This window comes from Pipra filicauda, unplaced genomic scaffold (assembly GCF_003945595.2).
Source record: "Pipra filicauda isolate LSUMZ 115617 unplaced genomic scaffold, ASM394559v2 scaffold188_size1440453_pilon, whole genome shotgun sequence".
Lineage (NCBI taxonomy): Eukaryota > Metazoa > Chordata > Aves > Passeriformes > Pipridae > Pipra > Pipra filicauda.
In genome coordinates, this window is record NW_024104296.1 from 955,731 (window position 1) to 977,277 (window position 21,547).

At 41.7% G+C, this 21,547-nt stretch overlaps 2 protein-coding genes across 2 annotated transcripts in view; both read right to left on the minus strand.

The window, feature by feature from the left end:
- The window catches only part of ANO2 (anoctamin 2), a 154,483-nt gene extending 153,437 nt beyond the window's left edge, over nt 1-1,046 (minus strand). Inside the window, exon 1 of the mRNA XM_039380172.1 lies at nt 935-1,046. Coding sequence (XP_039236106.1) covers nt 935-964 — 30 coding nt within the window. The 5' untranslated portion in view covers nt 965-1,046. The remainder of the gene's footprint in view (nt 1-934) is intronic.
- An 11,242-nt stretch (nt 1,047-12,288) lies between these two features.
- VWF (von Willebrand factor) overlaps nt 12,289-21,547 on the minus strand; it is a 132,666-nt gene continuing 123,407 nt past the window's right edge. Inside the window, exons 48-52 of the mRNA XM_027733254.2 lie at nt 20,029-20,127; nt 18,449-18,577; nt 17,245-17,284; nt 14,079-14,176; nt 12,289-12,630 (exon numbers count right to left, since the gene is read on the minus strand). Of these exons, the coding sequence (XP_027589055.2) occupies nt 12,442-12,630; nt 14,079-14,176; nt 17,245-17,284; nt 18,449-18,577; nt 20,029-20,127 (555 nt within the window). The 3' untranslated portion in view covers nt 12,289-12,441. The remainder of the gene's footprint in view (nt 12,631-14,078; nt 14,177-17,244; nt 17,285-18,448; nt 18,578-20,028; nt 20,128-21,547) is intronic.

The following is a 21,547-nucleotide window of genomic DNA, read 5'->3' on the forward strand; positions in this document are numbered from 1 at the left end:
ATGGCTAACAGTGAGAGCTGACTTGTATTTTAAAGTATTATGAACAGACCACGTGACTGATCAGTAACACTGCAAAAGGAAATCAATTATTAATAGCATTCAAATCACCTAAATTGCACTCAGTTTCCCCCTCAAACCATCCCTGCTTCCTCATCTCCACTCTCTGAACCTTGCTGGGGCGAAGCTGCTCCAAAGCTGACCCTGCCATCGTGCCCCATTCTGCAGTACCCATGTGGAACTCTGACACCTGGGCACTCACTTGCACTTCTTGTTCACTAAGGGAGCCCATAAGTTTTCCAAAACTGGTACCAAGCAACATTCCCAGCACAATCCTGTAGTGTAAGACCCTTCACAGAGCTCTCCACAGTGTCATTCAAATAGGGTCAGCCTGATCCAAAGCAATCTAATTCCAGACATTTATGGTTCCCATAGGTGGCTAAACAGGCAAAATCTTGACAGGTACCAGTCACAGGTTTCTTCTTTCCCCTTCCATCACCCACACTGGTAGTCCCGAATGCAAAGTTAGCCACACATGCTGCATGGAAATTCATTTATTACCACAACACAATTTTTTGAAGGTATTATGTAAAAGTCCATATTATTATATATGTAAATATCTCCCAGATTCTTGTTTTGCTTCACTTAGTTTTCCACAAAGTAGCTTTCAGCCATCATATCACTAAATGAATCTCGGTTTTGTATGCATACTACATCCTTCATTCTCCCACTAAATTACCACCAAATTATCTGTTCTGTGTATTACACTTACCACACGTTTTCTGTATATACACTTCATATGTATACACACTGTGCATACAGACTTTATGTAGCCCCTTTAGGCATATCTAAACTTACACTTTCTGGCAGAATATAAAACTGCATTTTATTGCCACTCCCCATTTCCTAATTAGATATATTTTCATGTAGTACTCACGGGCAGTCCATGCAAACCTCCTGGATCCATCTCTGCCACAGTGAAGAAATACCCTCCTCGTGGAGGCAGATTTCTAGTCTCCCTCCCAGAGAGTTTCAGGCTATAGAGCGCAGGAGTAATGACATCACCACCACCAGGCCACTGGCACAAGGCAGTGCATTAGCTGGTTCTGGAGAAGATGAGCTCTAAGCATCCTCTCCTCCTTTATTGGAGAGTGTGGGCAGAAATGAGAAGCACAGAAAAAAAATCTTGAGATGGAACAAGGAGGTTGGAGAACATAAAAAGTCACTCAGAGGTTTTCCTGTTTATTACCGTGTGTAGCCAGCTGCCACATCCCAGCCACCTGAGAGAGCACCATAGCAACGTTTGGTGTTGCTGGAGTTACACAGAGCAATAGGATGAAGAGATTCAACAACAGCTCTCTCGCCCTCTCTCGTCTCTTTTCCTCCCTCTTGCCAGCAAAGTTCTATCCCCCACAACTATGGGTGTCTGTTGCACAGAATGCAAATCAAAATTCCCATAGATTTTAGTGAAGACATTTCCTGGCCCTAAATTGGCACTGCTTTCCTTACCATGTGACATTCTGGCTCAAGAAGACTTTATTAGGGAGGAACGCAAAGAAGTTGCAATTTTCCAAAATGCCTCTGAATGAACTATCAGGATCTTTTGCTCCTCTTTTCTCACAGCCATTGCAAAAGTCAGAAACAGCAATTTAAATTATTATCTTTGGTATCACTTTCACTGCTTCTAGTGACATTTTCAAGACAAGAAGCCTTCAAATAAAGCAATAAGAAAATGGAACGGTGGGATCAGCATTTCATGATGATTTTATTCTAGCCCTCTGATAGCCAATATATCACTGCAAACACATCCCAACAGCTCTGCTCTGAAGACTGCAGCCACACTACATTTCTACCTTCCAATCCAGGCCCCCCTAGGCCCTGGGCATGTGCTGGCTCAGGGTTTGAACAGACACACCCAATTTAGTCATCAACCTGCAGATCTTTTCCTATACTAGTGGTTATGGCAACCCCCTTCTCTTGCTCTGAAGGATTTTGGCTAAAGCAAACGATTAAGAAAAGCTTGGTGAGATTACTACTGCAGCAATTAGTTCTTCCTGTACACTGAGAGAGACAACTGAACCACCTGGGGCTGTACTATCAATTTACTTTTATAGTCGCTTTCCCAGCTCTGGATGGATTTGATTAACACTCAGGAGGAGTGCACCATGCTTTGCTCACCCTGCTTCAAGCCTCTTCCTCATCTCAGAGGCATTTGAGGTAAGTCAATGAACATTAAATCCTACTTACAGAGCTACTGTAGGATGCCATTTGTGCTTCAAGAGCTCCATTGGTCCTGCTGCTGTGCAAGGAAGTCCTGTTGTGAGGAACAGTGAGGTATTTGCTGTTGTGGGCTGAAAAACAGTCCCTTGCTGGTTTTGCTGCCTTCTGTCCATTCAGAGTTGGGTGTGAGGAGGGTAGAGGAAAGTCTGAGAATGAGAGATAAGTGTTGTTATATCGAGCAGGTTTAGTGCAGGTAGTTCCCTAAAGGACTGGGAAATACAGTTAAAAGACAGTATTCAACTTCAGCTGCTGCACTTCAGTAAAGGGAGAGGGGTGAATACAACTGCAGAGGAACAACAGGTTCACCTGTGTGAATTGCTGGGGAATGGTGAACAATGGGATACAGCACTACCCTGGCTGGTCAACAGCATTTGTACTCCTGAAATTTGGTCAAGAGGTTAGGAGCTGGAAAGTGTGCTTGCAGCTGGCTGAGCACCTCTCAGGACATCAAAGAACAGAACCATAGATTACTCTGAGTTGGAAGGGACCCACAAGGGCCATTGAGTCCAATTCCTGGCTCTGCACAGCCCCAAGAATTCCACCATGCGCCTGAGAACATTGACAAAATGCTTTCCCAATCTGTGTGTCTCCAGTGACTGCACCCTGGTTCTCTGGATGAGTGTTCATGGCAGGTGGAAGCCAAATGAACACCAACCAATTGTGCCACATTTGCTTATGGCTTACAGCCAGGCCTGAAATGGATGGTGTTTCAGTTGTGGTGTGAGGTGAGCAGATCTAGTGGCATCAGGTCGGTATAGAAATTTGTGGGTAATGGTCATTTTCCCCAAAGTAGTCTCTACTTTTGGACGTGTAATGGTGTTAAATTCTCATTAAGTACATCTAAGTTTATACCTATATGTTTTGGTTTGAGGGACTAATGTCTGGAATCCTTTACTTTTAAACTCGTTCACCATCTCTTGTATTTGACAAATTACAGGGCCACAGTGCAGCACAATGGACCTTAAAGTTCATTTAGTTCCAACCCACTGCCATAGCAGGGACACCTTCCATTAGACCAGGTTGCTCAGAGCCCCATCCAATCTGGTCTTGAACACTTCCAGGGATTGGGCATCCACAACTTCTTTGGGCAGCCCGTGCCAGGGCCTCACCACTCTCACAATAAAGAATTTCTACCTAATATCAAATCTAAACCTACTCTCTGTCAGTTTGAGGCCATTCCCCCTTGTGCTGTCACTCCAGTCTCTCTCCACATTTCTTGTAGGCTCCCTTCAGTTACTGGAAGGCCACAGTTAGGTTACCTCAGGGCCTTTTCTTTTCCAGGCTCAACAGTCCCAGTTCTCTCAGCCTTTCCTCATAAGAGACGTGCTCCATCCCTCTAATCAACTTGCTGGCTCTGCTCTGGAGTCACTCCGACAGATCAATTCCAGACATGCAGTAGTACAGTGAAAAAATGCTGATAGAAATGGATAGAGAATCTGTGTTGACAAGCAAATGTTTCATACTCTTTCCCCCTCTAGTGGTGCCATAACTGAAACAGGGTTGACTGATCTGTACCCACAGTTTCTTTGAGAAGCTCTCACTGTGGGGGAAAAACTACAGCTTGGTCCTTCCAGCATTAGTGTTTTATCCCAAGGAGAAGACAAAGATGTAGTGCACCCATCTGTCCACTACCACTAGAGAGACAAAGCACCCATGCCTCCCCAGTCAGGTCGTTTATCTTCCCCAGGAAAAAGAAGTAACAGCTCCGGTATATCCAGAGAGACACTGCATCCATAGTGTATTTTGAAGTCTGGAATCCATATTTCCCCCTCATTTAACTGAACTCCTTCTATGCCCTGTAAATAAGCTCCATCTACTTACCCACAACCATGAGACAGTGGGGAGACAGTGGAATGCTGAAGAAGGAAAAGCTTGGAGATGGAGGGAGCTGACCCCTAAATGTTATGATTATTCTTATGTTTCCTATCAATAATAGATTAGGGTCCAGCAGCACTTGAACAGTACAGTAGACTGACTCACCAGGCTTCCCTTTCTGATCTCCCGAGGAGATTCGTGCTTGGTTTACTTTAATGAAGCACATAATGATGCCACAAGGGAAACTCCAAGGAAAATAATTAGTAAGTGAAGGTTTCATTCCCAAAGGCCACACACAATGTTTCTCCAGTATTTTCAGACTAAGTCTGGGATATCTCACAAGACCTTTACACAGTCAATTAAAGACCTTTTTTATTTCCAGTCCTTTTAACTAGGCCTAGGAAAAAAGCTGCAGTTCGTTTATAATAAAATGATTTCATTTCCATTATGCTTCCCAGCCTCCAGAAACTATGTCACAAATCTGAGCTTAGCACTAAACTGGTGAGGCAGTGGGGGACTCCCAGTCAGAATAAGTTTTTTGGTGGAAATGCAATTGTCTTTTCTGAATTTGGAAGACTCCTGTTCTCCCAAAAGCTTTTCATCTTAGCAAAACAAACTGACTGAACCAAAATGTTTTGTTTTGAATGAATTCCACACTGATAGAACTTGCCTGTGGTACTGCAGAGCCTCAGGGGCTTCTGCTTCAGATGCTGCCTGACCTCATTCTACCCTGTAAGGCTTTACTACATCTGGCCTTACATGTTCTCATTCTGTAAATATTCTGGAGGAATTAGTACCAATAGGAACAAGCTGTGTGTGTATGTATGTGCATATATATAAAGATTTTATATATGCACACATGCATAGCTTTGGTGTATGTCTCCCCAGAGAACAGCAGTACAGTGAATCTTGAATTCAGACTGGAAAACAAATGTTCAAGAACCACACTCATTCTAGAAAAATAGTTGGGTAGCCATCCCTCCAGTCAAGCTTCCTGAAGTAAATGGCTTCCAAGGACAAGATACCTCAAGGACAGAGATCAGTGACCAGGTCTGACTCCAGTGCCAACTCACAGCCAGTCACCACCTGTTTGTTCACTCAGTCTCTCTGCTCTCCTTTGCTTCAGCTTTTTGTAAATTTAAAGGTTGGCCACGTGTGCACCAGTTGACCTCCCTGCTTGTGTTTCCAAATCCTTGTCCAAAGTGCCAGGATGAAGATGTTGCACGTGCTGTCAAAAGCAGAAGGACTGAGAGGGTGTGTTAAAGGACCACACGGCTTGTAAAATAAGCAGTAATGGAGTCTGCCTAATTAGGAGCTCTGTATTAAATCCTGAGTAACAGCCAATTAACTGATCTGAGTGGTCCAGATGATCAGATTATCACAGCACAGCTACTTGCAGAATACGCTGTGAGTGCCATCCAGGGTGCAGACAGTAGCCTGCTTTCATTTATCCTTCTCTCTTTCCAGTTAAGTATTAGAAATTACCTCCATTTCTGAAAGGCACCACAGTTAGATTATTGCACAGACTCCTCTGCAAGGCTGTTCAAAAGATCTGCAATTTAGGAGCACTGTTTGGCAAACTTATTCCTTCCACCCTCTAAGAGGGCAGGAAAAATAACTACTTGAATTTACTGTTTCTATGGAGCTTTACTCAAACATATCTTTTCCAAAGGATATATATATATAAATAAAAAGATGCAATATGGTTGCTCTTTAGGTCTCCAGTAAACAAATGACTTCTCACCTCTGGACATGCACATCTAGACTTGCTGATTTCAATATAGCCAGCTGCACTTGTATAACTGATTTTAGATAAGTGCAATGTTCTCAGATGCCTTATTTGAATAACAGAAAGATAGAATTTGACAGTTAAATTTCAAATATCTGGTATTTCTTTTTTTTTTTTAGGATGTTTCAAGAACTATTTAGGTCCTTTACTACTTAACTGCTACTAAAATCAGTCCCATAATTAAACTCTGCATTGGATGGTTCTCTTTATAAAGAGTATTTCTTCTCTAACCATATTCTGGAGATTGGGAAGGAAAGGGGGAAGCACCATTATGAAAGGTCAAATGCAGAGGAAGACAACTGAGATACTGATTCCTACCCAAGAGATCCTCCTTGCTGATTGTCCTTGAGGCTCAGCATGTGGCAAATCAAACTGGGTGTTGGGAAGTGGTTCAGACAGGCAGATTCACCTAGGCTGTCCAAGGCATTAGTCAGGACTTGTCACAGGTGGTTTTGCCCTTTCCCTCTGCAGTCTGAGAGGTACTCCATAAGCACTCAGATTTGCCTTGTGTGTCTCTTGGTGGGAACACAGGTGGGTGGGAACAGAGAAGAATTGGCACACCTGAAAAATTATGTTTTCTGCTTCTAGCTCCACTTCTTCCTCCCTTTGGTTACATCCCCAGTTTCATTCCCCAGGAAGTCTGCTAGCCCAGGGCATATGGCTGGGACAGGGTGCTGAAAATTAAAGTGGTCAGGGAACTATGTGAGACTGCTGCCTACCCCAAGCCTTAGCAGAACTGTCCATATCTGATCTTGTCTCAACCCTTATTTCTTCCAAGTCACACCTATACTTCAATTTCCCTGAAGCTTCCTAAAAGTTCCTCCTCTTCATGGCAGTTTTCATACCTTCTAAACTGAAATTTGCTTTAATCTGTACCATGCTGCATTAGATGCTATTAGAGACAATCAAAAACAGCCCTGTCTTTAACTCCTATAATTCTTAAAAGGCACTGAAATGGTGGTTTTGAAGACACAGTGGAAAAAATCTCACTCTTCTGGAGTTGTGTTGAGTTTGATGGAGATTTGCACGAGAAGTAATTCTGGAACAAACTGGGCTTCTTCATCTACATAATACAACTCTGTCTATACCTTTTCAGACCCCCCTCCTGCTGTTTGTGGTTTTTTCTTTGTTTGTTTGTTTTCCCATTCTACTGTACATGTAGAAATTACAGAAAGCACCTCATTTTTCTGACCTAAAGCCCATATCAGGACTAACTTTAACAGTGAAGGACCTGAGATAGAAAGAGGGCACTGGAATAACTCAAAGATCAGCAGTAGACATTAAATCTAGTGCAGTGACATTAAATCTAGCACACTGTGGTCTGTTATAGAAATAATTTTAGGAAAGGAACTGGATGGGAGAGCACAGAAATAGCAAGATTCTGTGAGCTGTGTAATAGTTTGGAAATCACAGCAGAGATACAGCCCCAGCAACGGTGAGATAACGTGGAAACAGCCACAGAGTTTAGACTGTAACAGCAAAGCAATAGTGACTCAACATCAGCTGAATGTTATTCTAAACTTGAACACTGGGAACTCAAACACAAAGGTTCTATGCACTGAACAGATTTGCTCCTCCTGGATGGGAATTGAGAGCTCGCTCCTGCACATTGTCTTCTGGAAAAGGATATTGCTCACTCCCCACAGTTGCATTGCAATAAGGCAAATGCAGGTGGAAGCAGCAGAAGTCCAGCACAAGGCATTTGCCTAGTGATTGTCCTTTCCACATGGATCACAACACTGACCCACAGCTGCACTTCCCGAGGCTTCAGAAGAAACGAACTCTGCATGTTTTATCTCTGAACTCTCTGTATGTAACCTGGGCCATAGATTTCACTTTTTTTTTTTTTTCCCAAATGTCCTAAAAGAAGACAGAGGAATCCTTCCAAAGTATTCTTTTCTCTGTTCCCCACCCCCTTTCCACCTATTCCTCCTCATAGGCAGCAATTAACAATGAAGCAGAGAATAAACTCACCGGGCATGTGTGTTTCCATGTTGCCTGGAGGTTTGGCTGGAAGTTGCGTCAGTGCTAATAGGATGTGGCTATGCTGATCCTGAGCACAACCTGCACTGGCTTAAGCAGTGAGCAGCACTAGCAGCTATTTCCATCCTGGCTTGATCCTGCTTTAAGCAAACCACAAACAAGCTAATTAGCGAGACCTTCTGTTTTGGTGATTACCCTCATGGAGGAAAGAAGGGGAAAAAGACAATGCTCCCATGACATGAGGGGCCGTGGCAATTCTCTACTGGAACTTCAGAGTCTTGTCTTCATGCTCCACAACGCCTCAACAAGCAACATAACAGGCATGTTTTGTCCTAACTCCCCAGAAGGCAGTGGAGAGGGAGTGGAAGAGAAGAAGCAAAAAAAACCAGCTAATGCAGAACCAGGGCTCTACAGCAGAGCCAGTTCTATCCAAAGACCCATCATTCGAGGCTTAAACCATCTTGGAGGTGGTTTCTGTGGGGAAGAGTGTCTTTATATCTGCAAAGCTTTGCAGTGCTTCCAGGTAGGAGGTAAGTGCAGAAACCTTTCTATAAAGCTCTATTTCAAGTTCTCAAGTTACCTTACTGCCTGGATGCAGCACTGTCATTCCTGCATGAAATATTCAGGGGATTATCTTGTAATCAACAGTCTGATCAGAATAGGTGATGGGTCCTGCTTAGCCTTCAACCTTACAATTTAAGCAATATATTGGGAAGAAAAGTTATTGATGCCCAGTGCCATCCAAGAAAAGACTTTTAGTTGCTAATGATAATTGGAGGGAGATGTAATTAATTGGACTTCAAATATTTTTCTTCTTTTAGCTTATTTATGATGCTATTATGCTTCCTCTAATGTGAGAGGGAGAAATGGATTTATTCAATGACTGAATAAAGTCCAGTGGTTCTACTAGCTTGTGAATTAGGACCACGCATTTTGTCATGACTTAAGGAAGGAATAGAAGTCATCTGTGTCACATACAGATGTGCTGATGCTCTCTGGCTGTGCTATCAAACATGCTGAATATATAAAAGGAGCACTGCAGCTGTTGTGTCCCAAAAATTGGGCTGAGTGATGTAAAATTTTCCCAGAATGGTTGAGAAATCTGTATGGTGCTTTAAACTCATTCATTTACCCCACTGTTCTTAGTCCCTCCTTTGGAATAGCATTTCCTAAGTAATGTATCAATAGGTATGAAATACTTTTTTTTTTTACCCCTGCTAGTAACTCTCAGAACTTCATTCAGAAGTTTTGAAAACAATTAATCTCTTTCCTAGATAGAGAACAAATCTACTGCTTTCTATACACTTATCTCAGGGAGAGGGAAATGAAAACTTTCTGAAAATTACACTATTTTATATCCACAATCTACACTGCATCTACTAAGCACAAAACCAGAAAGGCATACCTGCTAATTTTGGAACAGTATAGGAATGTAGAGCCAGGTCCTGCTGGGATCCCTGTGGATTTATAGCTCTGCCTGCACAGGTTCAAATTACTATGAGCCATAAGGATGGGTGCATTACAGGTAACACAGTTAGCTCAGGTAATAAATAATATACACAGCACGCAATATGATAGGAAGCAATATCCAGGTGGTTAGAATGGAACTGGGATTGTAGTCTATTTTAAAGACTTTCCAATGGAGAAAATCATATCTTGGCATCACCGTGTTTCCTGAGGTGCCTGGGCATGTTAGTTGATAAGGCAGAGCTGTGACAAATAATACCAATATACTAGATTGTGTTTCACTGCTGTAGAGGAGTGGTGCTTGCAAGTCTGTAAAAGTTAGCAGAGAGATTAGGTGCTTTTAATTATTAAGAAGTTATGTAAGACTCCTCCCCAAATCCATTTGACATTCCTGTAAATCTATCCTGTAGCACACTCAACAATCCAGACAGAGTTCTGAAGTGCTGGGATGTGTCCTGAACCATTGGTGGAAAGGCAAGGACTAGGGTAGCTCCAAACCATCCAGAATCACAAACAGTCTGTACGAGCTGGAAAACAATACTTGGGGGAAAAAAAAGCTTGGATTCATGCTCAGATTATGCAGCTCTGTACTAAGCAGAGTAGCAAGTCCAGCAATTGTAGGCTGGACTATGCTCTTCACTTCTGTCAGGGAAGGATGCTTCTGAAAATATTGGAGCTGCACTAAATGCAACTGCTCCGTGAGAAAGGCAATGAAAGGTCCATGGAGGGGGTTGGAGCCCATGGTCTTACCAGCACCACCTGAGCCTTAGGCAAAAGACACCTCTTTTAGGTCAGGCTGCCTTAAAAAGTTTAGTTCTCATGCCAGCAAGTCAAAGCCAAAAATGTATGTATACCTCCTCGGTCTGCTAAAAGAGATGTAATATTCCCTTCCTCTTTTTCTTTCCTACCTGTCTGTTCCTATGACAGGATTTTCAAGGAAGAAGCTTCTTCTGGCCTTGAGCACAACAGGGATTTGGAACACATAGGCACTAGCCAGGCCTGAATAATAACACATAAACCACCCCAAAGTCCACAGGACTCTGTTCTGTAAGCAAAGCCAGCAGGTTCTCATGGTCTAAGCCGGTGCCTGACTCACACAGTTATCTGATTAGAAGACCTGTCTGCAGCCATGAAGCCTGAGGCTGCAATCCTGTCAGCTTTCATGAGATAAGAAGGGTCAGTCTGGGTGAGAAAAAAAGGAGCATTCCAGTAACAGTAAGAGGAAGACACTGCCTTTACCTGCTATCCACTCCTTTTCATGGAATCAGAGAATGGTTGTGGTTGGAAGGGACATTAAAGATCACCCAGTTCCAACCCCCTGCCATGGGCAGGGACATCTTCCACTAGACCAGGTTGCTCAGAGCCCCATCCAACCTGGCCTTGGACACTTCCAGGGATGGGGCAGCCACAGCTTTTCTGGATGAGCTTCTTTGAACTCTTTCTCTCATTTGCTCTGCACAGCTCAGGCTGTGCCAGTGCCTCACTGCCCTCAGGGGAAAGACTTTTTTCCTAATATCTAATCTAAACGCACTCTCTCTCAGTTTGAATCCATTTTCTGGTCTTCACCATTGCAGGTGGCTGTTCCAGGAGTTGCTGACCTGCAGCTTCAGATGAACTGCTGTGCAATGGGTGACCCAAACCCATCTGTCAGGCAGCTCAACATTCAGAGCCAGCTACAAGAAGGAGCTGGTGTGAGGATGGAGGTAACCTGGTGACAGAGATCTACTGCAGTAAGTGGGGCTGGTACCATTTAAAACTTAGTTTCTCTCCCTGGTGTTATTGTGGTCCTAGAGCAGAAGATAGAGAGATGCATAGAAGGCCTGCACTTCTAGCACTGTCCAGCAACAGAGGACATCTTGAATGAACAATAAAGACAAAAAGGGCTTACAGCTCAATGTGTGTTGAATCCACAGCTGAATGGCAAAACAGAAGAAGCAGGGATCTGCCTGGTTCCACTAAAAAAAAAAATACATCTTACCTTTTTAGCTGAAAGCACAGGAGTTCTTGCTTGCTCCCAAAGAGAGCCTTTCATGCAGATGGGGAGGTGTTTTGACTATTTAAACATGTGACAGTGGCATTCATTATTAAAAAAGTGTTAATTAAATGAGACGTTTAAATAATCCTTGTCTTTCAAAAGTGCAAATGGAATTAACAACCTTCCCTCTCTCATATTTTTGAGAAATTAGTGCTTCCCAGTGAAACTCCTTCACTGACACCAGATTCCTCCAGGACCAAAAACATTCTGGAAAATCTTTTGTGTTCCATGGCCTGGTCAGACCAATTGGAATTTAAATCCTGGTAAATTTATCCCTGCTAGCAGTAACTACATTAAACCTGCTACTGATAATTCTGCATTTGAAAGAACTCTAACTTTTGTAATTAATACAACAGATGAAGTTCTGGTATCTGGAAATAAGGGAGATAATCACTGAGCTTTCTCCTCAAGTTGGTCTGTGGTAGGGATGAAGTAAATAAGACTGTCCCTAACCCCGTTCACAAGTACTGAGGACTTGCAGAATTTACACAGCCTGTCCTCAGCACACAATTCCTTTGCATCCAGCTTCAGGAGAAACATGTTCATGCATTGCAGAAATGTATTTGGTTGTCCGAGCCATTACCAGTACTGTTTGTGTATCAGGAACATCATACTCTTACTGAGAAGTACTATGACATAAATACTGTAGTCCCTGAATAGAGCTGGGGGGAAAAAAAACTTAAAGTGTGTCACTCAGGACTGAGGTGGGGAATGCCAGGGTAATGCCTCTGAAGACAATGCTGAATGATTTGGGATATGTTCTTTAAGTATAAGCAGCTGATTCAGGGTTTGATTTTTTTGTTTATGGTTATTGGTTTGAGTTTTTCCTTGGACTGCTTTCCACGGAGAAGATGAAGGGGAACAATACAATCTGAAATATCTCTAGTATAGAGCACCCCAAGATGAATCAGAAAATACTCTGTTGTGCTAGTAAGTTTTATTGTTTGCTGTGTCGATACAATTAGTTAGTCAGGATTCTACAGGATAAGACAGTCTACAGAGAAAATGAGGCTTGCACTGTGAAGTTCCTTCATGATAAAACTTCAGATTAAACAACTAGGCTTCTGGGAAAGACTCATTCTGTACACTTCCGAGAGTAGCATTCGCACTGGGAGGCAGAAGGGATGTAGTGCTGCACCACCGTCCCGTTGGCACATCGGAACGGGATCGTGACTATGGTGGTTTGAGTGGCCTTACAGCAGCTGCACAGGTCTTCCCATTTCTCTGTCTCAAGAGAGTACCTGGTGTTGCTTCTGCACTTGCCCTAAATGGAAAAAAAGAGATAGGAAGTTTGAAGAGTGCCAGACCTCATTCCACTCAGAATCCCAGTTCTTCCCTTCAAAACATCCGCGGACGGCTTTGCCTGAGTTCTGTAAACATGAACTCAGAAACAGGGGCCTGATTCCAGAGTGTGGGATGCTGCTCAAAGAGTAATGTCTGACGAGTGTAAGCATAGGAGAGGTGAAGAAACTGGTCACACACAAAAAAACCCCGTAACTTCAGTTATCACAGGGCTGCTGTGTTGGCTGCTGAGCACATATGGTTATCGTTCAGCTGTATGAGATCATACATTCAGAAAATGCTTTGGCCCAAATGGTGCAAACCACACATCCATTGTTGTCCTGCTGGTTGCTATTTTTTCTTGTTCTACTTGTCTGGCCACTTTAACAACTTAGAAAAAGCTGTCAATATCTATAGCTATAACCTTTCATGCTTTAAAAAGAAATGGCCCCATATCACACTCTGTCAGAGTCCACTTCTTTCTGTGGCTCTGTGGTCCTATTTCAGACTCTAATGAAATAAAACAATACATATATAATCTGTGCTTTTGCAGGTGAAACTTCAATACATATCACTTTATGGCTAAGGACCACTGACTTTGTGGACAGGACAAGAGGTCAAGAGTTATTAGTTATGTCATAACTTGGACTGTATACAAGAGTTGATTAAAATCCCTGTATGAGGGTTGGTTTTCTTGGACTGAGCAGCTTTCCCGCTACAACCCAGTCTGGGAAGAGAATGTCACCTTTGGTTCCCAGTCTCAGAGAGATGGGAACACCCAGAAGGGAAGCCATGCTCCTGTTTCAAAAGGAAGTTGCCCTATAAGGTATAAGCAGTGACGGGCTGGAAATTAACCTTTTAATCTGATTATGGAAGAAATGCACAAGACATGTAGAACACAACAGCTTAGTGCCAAGGCTAACAGAGAGTTATGTAGCTTATAGAGCACAGAACTCAAAACATGGCACTCTAGTTTAAAGGTCTTTTAAAGTATCATTCATCTAAATACCTATTTATGTTCTCCTAATGAACCTCAGAGCCTCGGTGCTTAACTATAGACTCAGATTCAAAAATCAGCTTTACCAATGCAAAGATAAAAATTACTTTATTTTTTTGTAGAAATTCCTCACAGAGCCACTTCAGAGTCATTAATTTCTGGTGGAAGCAAAGGAAAGTGGGATGAACACAGCCTTTGTGTCTAACATATATGCCTTTTCTTCATGCTGGCTTGAATAGGGAAAATTCAGCAACCCCAAACCACTTTAGGAGATAAATGCCAATGAGTTTTACACTGAGTCAATCAGTGAGGACAGAAACTGATGCTCCACTCACTGAAGTGAAGCCATAGTGGAGGAAAATGTTTGCTTTCACAGGAGAGAAAGTGGGGAAGGACAGGTCTTGGGGCAGAGGGTGGTTGCTTTTGTTAGTTACCTCACAATGAGAAATGGGCACTTCCCTTTCAGCCACACATCCGTTGATATTCCCATACTGCAGCCTGGTACTTACTGGCCGACATTCCACTTCCACACCTAAAATAAAGCAGAAGAAAAAAGTGTTTGACATTGCTGAAAACTGTTTTTTGTAACTCAGTTCTCCCCTTATTCCTGAAACTGCTGGTAGCAAGATATTATTCCTGGTAAGATCCTTAGTGAGGGGTGTCTCCTTAGAGGAGTTAATGTAGAGTTGTGTGACTACATCACACTACAGCCCTAAAATTCCACTGGAGAGCAGGGTTTCCCTCATGTTTCTTTTCAATTGACTGCTTTGTTTTAAAGTCACCTTAGCCATCTAACACCTGCCTTTTGGTTTCTGTGTTACACAACTCTCCTTTTAAAGACAGTTCAGTGGCACACGGGGCAAGCAGGAGTACAGGCAAGAGTGACACACATGGGAACCCCAACATCCTGATGAGAGAAACAGAGCACCCTGACCTGGCTGTTCCTGTGCCTGTCACAGGAGAGACATCCCATTGCCTTGGGATGATGCCCCTTCAAGGACAGAGAGTGGGAGCAGCAGCTCTGCAGGTCACCTTAGAGACTGAGGGGAGCCACTGCCTTCTGGACTGCGTGGGACTCCTCATGCAATGCTAGGGAGGAACATGACTGACTTGGCATGGGAGTTTTAGGAGAGGAACAAAAGGTGGGGGAAGAGAAGGATTAAGTGGTTTGGTGAGGAACAAGCAGGGGGGGGGAAAAAAAAGAAAAGAAAGTCAGTGTTTCTGGCTCCAGGGCTGGAACTACAATTTCTCTTTTAATGATTTCATCACTTCAACTGATAAAAATTGTCCACCTGGAAGGATGATTGTGTCCACCCAACTGAAAAGCCCAAGCAAAATAACTGTCATGAGATGAAACACAGCTTCATCCCCTTTTTGATCCTGACTTATCAACTTGCTTTTGAGTTACTTTATTACTCTCATTTACTTTTTTTTTCCTTGTAGGCTGTGCCTCCTCTGCAAAGGCAAATGCTTGTAACTTAACAAGACAAATACAATTGGGATCAACAGAGAAAAGGTGTAAGAAGCAGAGATGCAACTGTTAAGTGGGAAAATAAGGAATATCCTTTGCAATTATCAAGTCCTCTGCCAGTTCCACAAAAATCCAGTGAGAAAATAAGCCTGTCCACTGACCACTGTCGTGCTTCTACGTGCTTAAAACCTGGACCAAAGCCCTCAGACACACTAACAAACTCCAGTTATGAAGGTCTTACATAGAAAGGGAAACTGGCTTCTGAAACAACCTTTGCCTAAAGACATGTAGGACTCTACTGAGCCAAAGGCATCACCCTGGGCTTGAGAGGAGTTCTTTGCCCAGTTCTTATGGTACTGAGACATTTGGAAGATAGGCTCTCTCAAGATCTTGCAAGGCAATGTAATCTGTGTCCATGAGAAGCTAATTATGCTCTTGTCTGACTTTAAGAATAATTAAATTGCTGTGGTTTTACAGTAGCTTTGCCAAGCCTTGGTGTTCCCTGGAGAGTATGTAACAGGCTGCGTGTTGCTACTGAGTGCCCTGGTGGCAAGATATAAATACAGAGGAGGGAAAAAGAGAGTCTGCTGCCTAAAAGTATCTGTTTGATTCAAAGCTATGTGTTAATCACCATCCTTCAATTGATAACCCATAGTTAGCTGGCTGGAGGCAGTATGTTGGGTTTTTCCTTATGAAAGGCCTTGAATAGGGAAGCACAGGACTGTGCTGTAAAACAGGGCTTTTCAGTTTTGACCTCTATCCAGGCAAACAGCAACAGGAATAAGGATTTGGAGGTCCATACAATACGGGAGTTTTTAGGCGTGCAGCATTTCACTTAGATCAGTTTGCTTTTGCTGCTGCAAGGAGGTATCACTTTTAAATAACTGTTTAATGGATATTTGTATTGAGCTGTGCTCATTTGGGACTGGGTTTCTCCTCAGTTACTGATTGGCACTCTCAATTAGTGCAGCCTGCCCACCACCCTTCTCTGAAATCTTAAATCTGTTTTTGTTAATAAATAATTTTGGGTATTCCTTACTTGAAGCCTGGTAGATCAAAGCTCTCTCAACTAAATTACCTCTTTGATCCATTTGATGACAGTCTATCTCAGTAGCTTTCTATTTCTCAAGCCAGAGCTCAGTGATTATATAGACAGGCAGTGGCTGCAAACTCCCTAGGAGTTGACATCCTTCATCAGGGGTATTATTGCAGCAGTTCCTGTGCCAGTGTGGTGATGGGCTGCTATGCTGGCCATCTTTTATTTATTAGCACATGCATAGCAAAAAAAAATAGAAAATTAAAAAAGTAAAAGACATAACAGGGCGCAGGCAAGATGTTGATATTCTGACCTTATAAGAGAATACCAATCTTTTGTTACTTCTTTTAAAATTTTAAATATCTACATTATTATTATTTTTTTACTTACAGGGGAGAAAACTGAGAGGTTTTCTGTTCACAAAAGCATCAGAGATTCATTTTAGAAATGAGAACCCAACCCTGCAACCCTTCCTTATGTAAGCAAAACCCTTTCCTACACTCACAGCCTGACTGACATTTGGATACACAAAATTAAGAGTTGCAGGACTGACTCCTAAACTGCCAAATTTAAGATGCAGTCAGGCTGTTCCATAGAAATGCACCTTTGCCAAGCATTTCCCCTACTATTTTTTGGTTATTATATCATCAAAAACCAGTACTGCTACTAGGTTTTGGGGTTTGTTTTTTTTCTTTTGCTAAATTAATTTTAAGTTGATTGATTATTCATGAAGTGTTTTCCTCACATATTCAGTAGTATCAGGTTATGTGCCTTGTCAGGCTGTCTGTGCAGTGCTGTTCCTGTTATCACCAGATGAACAATAAAATAAAGCATTCATAATTAACATCTGCATAAAATGTGGGGAGTATCTATTTCTTTCTAAGCACTTGTGAATACTGTCAAAACACGTGTTCTAGATGACAAAACATGACAGCAGGATCCCAATCAGAGGGCGGAATTCTTTGCTGGTTTATTACAACCACACTGCTGAGCTCTGTTTCATTTAACTGCACATTATGCAAAATGCAGCTCCTTACACAGTAGCTTACACTCTCTGCAATTTCCATACAAGACTCCTGGCTCATTTACTTACATGTGTCACAGCAGGTGTTACCAATTTTTGCAATTCTGCCCTAAAACAACAAAAAAACAGAAAATTCAAATTTTGGCACAAGCGATACACATTTGTTCTGCTGAAAGAACCCAAAGAATGGGTATAACAGGATATTACAGGAAAAAAAAACCACCTGTATCTATATTGTATAAATATATAAATCTACTTTAATAGTCTTTTCTTTATCCTTTTTAATGCTTTGAAGTGGTGGCTGTATTTGCTGATAGCTGATTTGAAATAATTTACTATCTTAGCAAGTTCAACACCAGAAAAATCTTGCTTTCACCTTCTAGTAGGAGCTTTCTAAAGTAAAAACATTGGATATAAATAAATTCCTGGAGTGATAAAATCAATAGCATTCAAGTCTTATATCTGTTTAAGAAACGAAGTTAAACAGTCATTCATTATTATTTCAGCAGTATAGATGAAAGTATGTCTATTCCACAATAGCTGAAAATGTACAAACAAATCAGCATAAAACATCACATCTGTCAAGCCAAAAACTTTGTTTCTTCTTTCACTACTACCATTCAGAAAATAATTCTCAGAAATACGTGTGTGGTGCAAATTGTTGAAAACCCATAGTGAAAGGAAAAAAGGAGCAATATTTACTCTGCAGGATGATGCCATTGTTGCACTAAACCCCTGAGCTTCCTACAGCATTGTAAAACTTCATTTCCCTAACCTCAGAGAAAAAATGTCTTAGCATTTCAGATGCATATTTATTTGGAAAAAAAAAAAAAAGGGGTTGATCTGATTGTTTTCTCAGTTTGTGTAATTATTTACTGAGTTTTCCTCTGGACATCAAACTGAAAATTATATTTTATATATTTTACATAAATATAAAATTATATATATATATATATATATATATATATAGTTAGAAGAACCATTTTCATATGTTTGATACCTCAAGTAGTCAGATTCATATTAGTCTATGATGCTTTATACCAGAATTACTTCTCCACCACAGTACTGCCCCACAAAAAAACAACATATATTTTAAACAGAGAAAACTTACATCTTTCTGAACTTCAAAGGAAGTTCAAATTCAGTTTAGCCAAGGGGCTGGGAGAGGGCTGGGGTTTCCCACCCTAACACACATAAGGTACCCATATACAGCACCATAAACATGACAGAGTCCATTAGAAATCCTGGAAACAGGAGCCATTTCACTACTTACTCCTTCAGCCAAGCATCTTCTGGAATCAAATGGAGGACAGCTCGTGATTCTCCTTTCCCAGACAAATTCCCCTTTCTCATTGACTCTGCAGGAGTGACTGTCACAACCATCCTGAAGGGTTTCATTTGGCTGTAAAGATTTAAGGGTTGTTAGCTTCACACAGAAACAACCGGGGACAGGAAGTTTTCATTCATTTACTGATATTTCAATTAACCTACCATGGTGGTGACATTATAAAACACAGAAATCTTTAGTGAACAGTAAATAGTCTGTCAACTATTTACTCATCTCCTATTTACTTCCACAGCCATATTAGTTACAGCTCTGTCAAGACTGCCAAAGCCTGACCTTTTCCAGCTCTCAAAAGGGAAGAAATTTTCCATTAACTTGAATGAGAAACTTCTCTAAGTGAGAAACTTGGGAGTTTAGCCTATGAATTGTCTTTTAAAGAGATATACATTAAACTATTTGCCTTCTGACTGAGTTGGGAGTTTCTTTAAAAAAACACATAAAAACACGCCCCCACCAACACCCAGGATCATTTAGGTTGGAATAAACCCTTAAGAACAAGTCCAGCCATTAACCTCACACTGCCAAGCCCACCACTAAACCATGTACCCAAGTGCCACATCTACACATCCCTTAAATCCCTCCAGGGATGGTGACTCCACCATTGCCTTGGGCAGCCTGTTCCAGTGCTTGACAACCCTCTTTCAGTGAAGATGTTTTTCCCCATATCCAATCTAAACCTCCTCTGGCACAACTTGAGGCTGTTTCCTCTTGTCCTGTCACTTGTTACCTGAGAGCAGAGCCCGACCCCCACCTGGGTGCAACCTCCTGTCAGGGAGTTGTAGAGAATGAGAAGGTCCTCCCTGACCCTCCATTTCTCCAGGCTAAACATCCCCAGCTCCCTCAGTTGCTCCTCACAGGACTTGTGGCTCCAGACCCTTCACCAGCTTCATGGCTTTTCCCATACTCTCCCCATCTAAAACTTCTCTCAGGAAAGGAATGAAAGAAAATTTTACATGCTGTGCCTTGTGACAGATGATGGGTTTTAACCAGAAAAATATGCATTCCTGTTTAAGGACCTATCATGCATCAAGGTCAGGCTGGATGGGGCTCTGAGCAACTTGGTCTAGTGGAAGGTGTCCCTGCCCATGGTAGGGGGTTGGAACAAGATGATCTTTAAGGTTCCTCCGAACCCAAACCATTCTAGGATTCTATGCTGAATTTTTTGTTTTTAAATTCCTGTTTTCAACTTAAATTATCTACGTCACATTTTAAATTAGATTTTAATTTCCTCTAAGTACTTGATTTCCAGTTAAAGTTCCTTGTTTGCAGGTACATCTGGAATGTCGCTCTATAATTCTGCACTCTGGTATGAAGCAGCCTATTTTCTCATTTACTAACAGACTAATTTTCTTGGTCAATCATCCTGAGAGATAAAAGAAAAAGCACTAGTAATCCCATGCTACCTAATCAAAAAGGAGGAGGAAAAAAGCATTTTCCTCGGGTTCAGCAAAAGCCTGTGATACCTTTACATTTATTCATAAATAAAAGAAAAAGTACTTAAAACTTACTTGAAGATATTGAATCCTTCCATCTTTCAGCCTGATGGTACAGGAAGTTGGCACACATTTTCCACAGCAAGAGCCAGGGATATCCTGCCTTCTGTAATTCTAGAAGGTAAAGGACATTTTTCTGGATTTATTTTGTTTTAACTATGCATCCTACATTTATTTTAAGAAGGATTTTTAGAAAAACTAAAATACAGTGGACAAAGTGATAGCCAGCAAAATGCTTTTTTAAACAGTAGGACTAGACTTGCTTAATCTAATTAGTTGCATACTTTTCCTTTTTAAAAGGCTGGCATTAATCCTTGTACTGATTTATTATACAATGGAGAAAAAAGTTTATTTCCAAGTACAAAGCCTCCTGTGCACACAAAATCCAACATTTTTTGACTATAACAGTTGCAAGGTCAGGATCACTAAACAACACACGACAGTAGGAGAGCGTAGCTTGGAAAAGTAGTTGGAAGTGCTTAAATCAGGGAGAAAAGGGCACGACAATCAGTGGGGAGGGAAAGGGGAGGAAAAGGCTAGGGTGGAAAATTTGGACTATGGAAAGAAAAAGGAAATGGCCTGATAAAACAAGAAATTAAAGGGCATCCGAGGGGCTATGATATAATAGGGAAGGGAGGAAAAGAGAGGGAGAAAGGGAAGAAGAAAGGGAAAGATGGGAGAAAGGGGTAAAGAAGAAAGGAAGGAAGCAAGGAAAGAAAGGAATATGGAGCCCCATAAACAGCACAGAAGGAAAAAACAGTGGCAAGGAAAAGAGCGTGGGAGAATGAGCAACACTGTATGGAGAGGAAGAAAGATAAAGAGTGGATAATGGAAAGGAAAATAAAAAGAACAAACCAGAAAAGAACCAAGTTTACATGTGAGGTGTCCCACAGTAATGTCTCCAGCTGCTCCACATAACCAACAGCTGCTTATGATGAGCTGAACATTTTCAAGACAACAAATACTTTCTTCTTGAATGAAGGCATGCATGTCATCCATATGTTTTTTATAGATAGAGAATTTGGGAAAGGTGGGGGGTTACTATTAAATCATTGGGAGAAAACATAGTTCATTATTATTTAGGTGAACTTGCTCTACTAGCAAAAATGTAAGCACCTAAAGTAGGTCGTAAAATGTCCAAAAAAAAAAAATGACCCTCCTGAGCAGAATATGCTGCAGTTGGCTGCACTTCAATTACCAGTGCATTTACTTTCACAACTTCAACATCCGGGAGAAAACAGGTGCTCCTGAGAGAATATGTACTCTAGTACATATCTGGTTTTATCCATTATGAAGGAATTGCTGAATTGCTTTTGATCTAGGTATACCATGAAGTCAAAGACTTTGAGACAGCAAGGATCCTAAGTCTGTGTGTGAATCCCACTGGCCTTACAGGGATACATTCTGTGTCTTATTTGATATTTTTTACCCCTCAAGCTCCACAGATTCATTACAATGGCTAGAAAGGGATATCTATACCTAGACCTGCAACTTCCCTTGGGTAGCTGCACATCTCCCAAACACAGATTCATAG